The sequence below is a fragment of the Sinocyclocheilus anshuiensis genome, unplaced genomic scaffold, assembly GCF_001515605.1.
Source record: "Sinocyclocheilus anshuiensis isolate Anshui unplaced genomic scaffold, SAMN03320099.WGS_v1.1 scaffold154, whole genome shotgun sequence".
NCBI lineage: Eukaryota > Metazoa > Chordata > Actinopteri > Cypriniformes > Cyprinidae > Sinocyclocheilus > Sinocyclocheilus anshuiensis.
Window position 1 is genome coordinate 2,732,710 of NW_015546101.1, and position 7,788 is coordinate 2,740,497.

General features: G+C 36.8%; 1 protein-coding gene across 1 annotated transcript in view; it reads right to left on the bottom strand.

The window, feature by feature from the left end:
- The window catches only part of LOC107700472 (CD81 protein-like), a 41,689-nt gene extending 34,212 nt beyond the window's left edge, over window positions 1–7,477 (bottom strand). The window contains exon 1 of the mRNA XM_016502133.1: window positions 7,281–7,477. Coding sequence (XP_016357619.1) covers window positions 7,281–7,346 — 66 coding nt within the window. The 5' untranslated portion in view covers window positions 7,347–7,477. The remainder of the gene's footprint in view (window positions 1–7,280) is intronic.
- Window positions 7,478–7,788: the final 311 nt, after the last annotated feature.

Below are 7,788 nucleotides of genomic sequence, written 5' to 3' on the forward strand. Positions count from 1 at the left end.
ACAAGCAATATGGTGTCTAAAACGTAAGTCTCTTAATTAACTTATTGTTTATTGAATCCAATGTCACATTTGTAATCATGGTAATTTTTGGAGAAAAACGGCACTCTTCGTGTGAAATTGAATAACTATATGAAGTGGTATAAATATATACATTTTCTGCCATCATGTCTTGAATTTGTGATCATTCTAAATGCATTTAATAGACTGAATCATGCAGTGAAAGAAAACACACTAAATGCGCACACGCACTAATCTAGACTTCACGTAATGTATGCGTGCGCTCTGTAGGGATGTTTTGAATGGTTTTTGCAAAATACTCGATAATGTCAAATCGCACATCGTTAAAACAACAATTACGATATTATTGCAGACAATATATATCGCACACCCCTACTTTCATATAGAACAGGTCTATACCTTAATTATTTTATTAAACAAACTAAACAGCCTTATGTTATTTATCTTATTTACACGACGGCATGCCAATTCTGTCTCTACGTTACATGGTTGTGCTCTCTGCAGTCTGCATCGCGCACAGCGGAGTTCCGCCTTGTCTATGTGTTAATGATTGACGCAGACACGCGGTTTTGTTTACTACTCGACTCGTACTGAAGCGCGCGTGACGTCTCACTAATGAGGACATAAATACATGAACAACATCTCCAATACTGCTCTGAGAGTCACTTCATGAGCATTTGACCGTTTCATTTGAGTAAAACTATCCTCATATCATATAAACACAGGAATGTAAAGGTATTCACGCAACCCGTCAAAATAAAAGTTTGGTTTAATTTGAAGACATTGTGGCAGAAATATATTACTATTGTTCAGTAGAATGTACTACTACTACTAAAACTATTAAAACCATTATTTTTAAATTATAATCATTAGGGATGTAACGATTCACTCAACTCACGATTCGATTTGATTCACGATTCGAGTCAATTCGATTCACGATTTATTTATTTATTTTTTTTACAAAATTAGATTTAAGACAAATTATAAATTAAATGTGTCCTTTTATTACTGTTTTAAAATGTAAATACACGACACAGAATTTCTGAGGAAAAATTCATAAGGCTATTGTAAGAATAAATGAAACATGTTTTTATGCTTTCAAATAATTAGACATGTTAAAACACAGAATTTGGTAACAATAAAACATAAGGTTGGAAAAAATAAAACATTTCATAGGGCCTTAAACGTAATTTTTGTTAAACTTTTGATACATTGATGTTAAATTGTTTAAGTTTCATGATTTTAATTAGATGTTTTTTGATTAATAAAATTTAATTTAACCATTAAAAAGGAGTCCAGAAAAATGTAAACGGAAAAAAACAGAACCCCCCTCCCCAAAGCCATAAACCTAGGGGAAACACTGGTCACCAAAGAAGTGTGTTTTTGGTTGTGAGGGAAAGATAATCTTGTTCAGCTTCCCAAAGAAACCAGAGTTAAGGGAACAGTGGATGCAGTTTGTTTCTCCGGGGCAGCAACAGAGTTGTGCAAGTGTGTTTGTTTGTTCTCGGCATTTCAATGATGAAAGTTGTATAAACAAATTAAATACAATTTAAGTCAATAAAGTTTTTGTTCCTGTTTTATTTATGTCGATGTCACAGCTCCGTCCACGGTATCAGAGCCCCCTTCTCATACTTCTCCCTTCTGTTGCCAGCAGTCTGGTGCTGCTTCTATTTTTGACACATGACCCAGTGTGAGGTGGTTGTAGAATGCTTGGCATGTCAAAGCATGAGGCTCAGAAGTAGAAGGCCCAGACCTTCTGTCAAACCCCCGCACACATCCTCCATTAACCACAATGTACTGAATGTACTGTCATATGGGCTTGGCAATGGACTCTTAGATCTAACACCTTCTTTATAGGTATTTTTCCACCTTTTCCACCACGGGTCAGTTCTCAAAGCAAAATTCCTCAAGGTAGGAAGCCATCATGCTGTTTTGCCATGTTCATTCACACATGAGGGGTCTCACCACCTGTTGGGTCTGTAGAGAAATCAGCATGGGTGTTAAACCCATTAGCCAGCGGGAAAATATTCCTATGCTTTTTGGTGAAGTTGGTTTCTTGTTTCGCCACAAGGTACTTATTGGCTTTAAGATTTAGTTTCTCAATGTGTCTAAAGGCTCATTCACATCAAGAACGATAAGTATGAAGATAACTATAACAATGATGATACACACCAAACATTGTATATTCTAATACATACTGTTGATACGTTGTCCACTGCTTTAAATGCTCAAGCTCTTTAAAGTCGGATGGACTCTGACTGTCAATGTTTTTATCATTCATCAGATGGAAGAAGTAGTTTGAAGAGTGATTCAAACAATATTGATCCTCTGTGTCGTTATTGTTATAGCTGTGGTTTTGATTATCATGAGCGTGAGCTGCAGGGCAAGATGAAAAGAAAAAATACCATCTAAACTTTTCTAAAGACAGTAAGTTCCCCTCAGACATGCATTCATATAAACTCCTACACCTAAATGAATCGCGATTTGTTTATTAGCATCTCAACCGATTTGAATCGTCACATATTTGAATCGATTTTCAACCGGCTCGCAGTTAATCGTTACATCCCTAATAATCATACAATATTTCTTCAATGTTTTAATTGTAATATTAAATCCCCATTATTTTCCAAAAATAAAATTTGTTTAATTTTCATTAATTAAAAGATAAATTAAATTACTGTTTTAAAATGTAAATACACGACACAGAATTTCTGAGGAAAAATTCATAAGGCTATTGTAAGAATAAATGAAACATGTTTTTATGCTTTCAAATAATGCTAAAACAGAATTTGGTAACAATAAAACATAAGGTTGGAAAAAATAAAACATTTCATAGGGCCTTAAACGTAATTTTTGTTAAACTTTTGATACATTGATGTTAAATTGTTTAAGTTTCATGATTTTAATTAGATGTTTTTTGATTAATAAAATTTAATTTAACCATTAAAAAGGAGTCCAGAAAAATTAAAACGGAAAAAAACAGAACACCCTCCCCCACAAAGCCGTAAACCTAGGGGAAACACTGTACATAAAGCTATGTAACTATGGACCATAAAGCATTCCTCTGATCAGCTTGACTTGACTAGTAGTAGTTGATTTATTAAATAATTTTTCTTTATTACAATTTACTATATTTCTAGATTACTCATCACAGGAAGCCAGCTATAAACAATTTTTTTCCTCCTTTATAAGTTGGTTGCCAAGGTAAAACCAGTAGAGGCCAATGCCATGGATAGAGTATACGAAAAATATTTTGCACCATGTTGCTTAATATTTCCTGCAACATGACGGAATTAGCATCTGCCCTCCCACACACACTTCTCCTTATCTCACACACACAGTTATCAGCCTGTGTAAGGGTCTTAAAATCAGAGCCCCCTTCTCATACTTCTCCCTTCTGTTGCCAGCAGTCAGGTGCGGCTTCTATTTTTGACCCATGACCCAGTGTGAGGTGGTTGTAGAATGCTTGGCATGTCAATGCATGAGGCTCAGAAGTAGAAGGCCCCGACCTTCTGTCAAACCCCACACCCATTCTCCATTAACCACAATGTACTGTCAAACTCATCATATGGGCTTGGCAATGGACTCTTAGATCTAACACCTTCTTTATAGGTATTTTTCCACCACCATCTCTTTGGGTCAGTTCTCAAAGCAAAATTCCTCAAGGTAGGAAGCCATCATGCTGTTTTGCCATGTTCATTCACACATAAGGGGTTTCACCACCCGTTGAGCCTGTAGAGAAATCAGCATGGGTGTTAAACCCATTAGCCAGTGGGAAAATATGCCTCTGCTTTATGTTGAAGTTGGTTTCTTGTTTCATCACAAGGCTCATATATTGGCTTTAACATTTAGTTTCTCAATGTGCCTAACGGGCCATTCACATCGTGAACAATAAGTATAAAAATAACTGTATTTGCATACACACCAAGGGACAATTTGTTTATTCTAATGCACACTGTTGATAGGTTGTCCACTGCTTTAAATGCTCAAGCTCTTTAAAGTCAGGTGGACTCATGGCTGTCAATGTTTTTATCATTTATCAGCCTGGAAAAAAATAGTTCTGAAAGTGATTGGAACAATTTCGATCCTCTGTGCCGTTATCGTTATAGCTGTGGTTTTGATTATTATGAGCGTCAGTTTCAGTTATGTTGTCTGCTGCTTTAAATGCTCAAAGACTTTAATATTGGGTGGGAAAAAAAACATTATGAAAGTTATTCCAGCGATATTGTTCCACTGTGTTGTTACTGTTAAAGCTGTGGAGTGGACTTAGCAAATCTCATAGAATTAGAACGATTATTAAAACTTTATGGACATAAGCTTTGGACCGAAATCACATACTTTGAGTACTTTGAGGGGTTTGAGTAATAAATAATCAATATCTAACCTGTTGAAAAAAATATTTATTTAATGTGTCCATGTTAGATTTAATCTGCAGCAACACTATGAACTTTTATAAAGATACGTTTGGTCATTAACTTTAAATGCATCATTATGTAAACATATGAGCAGACTTCTCTGCATGATAGACCTGCGACTGGCAGATCAACGTGCCTCTTCATTTCTCTCCAATTCGGTAGGAAATTAAATTAAACGAAATATGGATATTGTTAACTTTGACAAGATGATTGACAGGGCAGTTTAAATGGTGACAGGATGCACGTAACTAAGCAACACAGCGTCCATAGGCCTATGTCCCAAAGCTCGCCTACTATTCTGCTACATACTCAAAAGTATGTACTTTTTCTTCACAAAATGAGTACATACTTTTAGGGCATAGTATAAGTAGGCGAATTGGGACGCAACATAGTCTTTGGGATTGGTCATGTGACAGTAACAACACGGCGGATATAGTACGTCCAAATTTCATTCATACTACCCATATTCATACTATATAGAACATACTTTTTTAACGGCCGTGAAGTAAATTCAAATTTCAACGTAGTACTCAGACAGTAGCCTACACGATTTCGGACGCGCCGATAGTTATCATTCTTGGTGTGAACGGGCTTAAACACTGCAACTATATTGTTCGTGATGCACTTTCTGGGAAGAAAAATGTAGTTTAAGCACTTATCATTTAGCACTCATCCTGTGATACTTTCATACATAATTATCAGTGCAGTTACACAATGCTCTTTTTATTTCTTTGGTATAGAAATCACCTACAAAGAGACTAATTTGTAAAATGAAAATTGAGACCTGATTAATCAACCAGATTTTGAGAAGACACTGTAAATGCTTGACTAACAATTTAGAAAGTGCTGTAGATTAGTGCTGCTCAAAATATCGATACGACGATATATCGTCACAGAGATTTGACGATACGAGTATCGATACAGCTGGCCCTGTATCGATATTGTGGCACGTGTGCAGCAGTGGATCACACTTCATTTGTTAAAAATTTTACAACGTTTAAAATTGAGTAGAAAAGTGCGAGGTTTCTAAAAAAGAATGAATAGAGCATATATAGGCTACAACTAGTGTTGTTTTTGGCGGCCTGTTTTAATTGTAGTTTTAGTCTAGTCTTTGTGTGAAGCTGTCATTTTAGTTTTTATTAGTTTTAGTCACGTTCATACTCTTTTTAGTCTAGTCAAGTTTTAGTCAACTAAAAGTCTGAGCATTTTAGTCTAGTTTTAGTCGACGAAAACTGATGACATTTAGTCTAGTTTTAGTCGACGAAAACTGATGACATTTAGTCTAGTTTTAGTCAAAAGATTCGTTCATTTTGCTGAACGAGACTCAAAGGTCCGAGTCGGTAAAATGATCCGAACTTCCCATCACTAATCTGTGTGTGTGACTGCACTTAACATCAAACTGCTTCCGTTCTGTTTCACACAAATGCTGGCACAGACGTGCATGTTCGGCTAGAGTCGCTTTGAACTCGTGCATCTTCGGAAGCGGAGCTGCGCGGAAAGAACTGCCGCGTGCACCTAAAAGCGAACTTGCGGACGCGTCGAGTAAATCAGCCTTGTGTGCGTTAGATACAGTGAAGACAGCGCGTTAGTTTAGAACTCTTCCATTTTTGTTTTTAATCGTAGAGAGTGTGTTAATTTGTGCAATGATAACCTACCAGCAATGTAAGTGATTTTTTATATATATATATTAGAATGAGTACATTACAATATAAATTTATTAGAATGAGTACATTATTATTTATGGGCTTAAAAACAAGATGCAAACAATCAGAATATTGTACCTGGTGAAGAGTGCCCAATGTAAACATGAAACATATGCCATTACCTATATTGAACTGTGGTACAGTTATGGAGGCCCTTCATAATGCAGAGGTCAGCTGCCTGCTCTGCCAATAGTTAGAAATGGCCCTATAGTATGCAGTGTTTAATAAACAGCTGTTTTACTAAATTCTGCTTTGGTGAAATTCAGTGCAGTCCTGTATCGTGAAACATATCGTATCGTGGCCTCTGTATCGTGATACGTATCGTATCGTGACTTTGCTGGTGATACACAGCCCTACTGTAGATAAGATATAAACTGGAACATTGTACACGTCTAAAGAAATCCATCATGATTGATATCTAGCTAGACTGTTTAGTAAGAGTAACCTTAAATGCCTAAAAGGAAATGAGCCAGAAAACCCACTTTGAAATTAAAGAAGGAACGTGACTAGTATGACTGGCATGATGAAATAAAACTCTCAACAGGGTTTGGCTGGGTGGAATATTGTATTGCCATTCACTTTTCCAGGTTCTATTCCAAACTACAGCGAGTGGGAGGGACCAGACAACGCAAATTTTATTACTGCGCTATTTTGTTACTTCATTGTGTCGCCGAGTGTGAAATGTTAAAGCATTAATAGTAGCTAAGTTTTGTGAAATTAAAAACATAAGGAAAAGAAAATAGTAAGTTTGACGGGTGTAATAAACATGAGACTAGCCTTTGTGGGGAGTATTAATAGACGGGAGCTGTAATGAAATCTTATTACTGGACTCCTCGCCCCTCGTCCGTTATTTTCGCAGTGAGGTCGAAAAAAGCTGGGCGCCGTTTTTATCGTTTTGTCTCAGCGATTCTATAATAGTATCTTCTACATAAAACGTCTATATTTAAAACAATTGCATCTGCCGTGAATGAGTCATAACAGAAGTTACAGGGCCATCTTCGTTTCAGTCCTCAGCGGCGCAGGTTAAATTCCTGTTCATAACGGCTGAAAACATCAAGGCTAAACAATCTTCTTAGTACAGAAAACCAATGGCGGTTTCTCAGGCCACACGCAGGACCATCGCACAAAATGAATGCCCACTTACCCAGAAGATGAAATTGAAGAAGAAGAGCAAGTATTTGATGCAGTTCGTGCAGCCTTCCACGCCCATGGTGTCGGTTTCTGGAGGATGTTTTTAAACCCGGTTAAAGAAGTGTCTCGATGAAGCAGCCGTTATGCAGCGCTCGCGCAGACTGAACTCCAATCTCCGTCTGTGTTGCTGCTGCTTGGATTCAGTCGACTTGAAAAAAAAATCGGGCAACACCCAGTTTCCTCCCCTTAGAGAGTACTCCTAAACACGGCCGAATAACAGCATAGAGACCGTACAAAAATAATTAATTAAGTAGTGAGAAGATTACATACTCGTTCAAAAATAAATTGGCTGCCTAATTCACACATAGGCTATCGCAAATCCTCATAATTCAAGGTTTATCCCAAACATTTCTGAACATTTTGATCAGTGTTGCCAAACCCCTCCCTCAGAAAATCTCAATTTTTCACAAAAAGTCGCCAAATATGAAAACAAAGTAAATACAGGTAAATTTGGTAAAGGT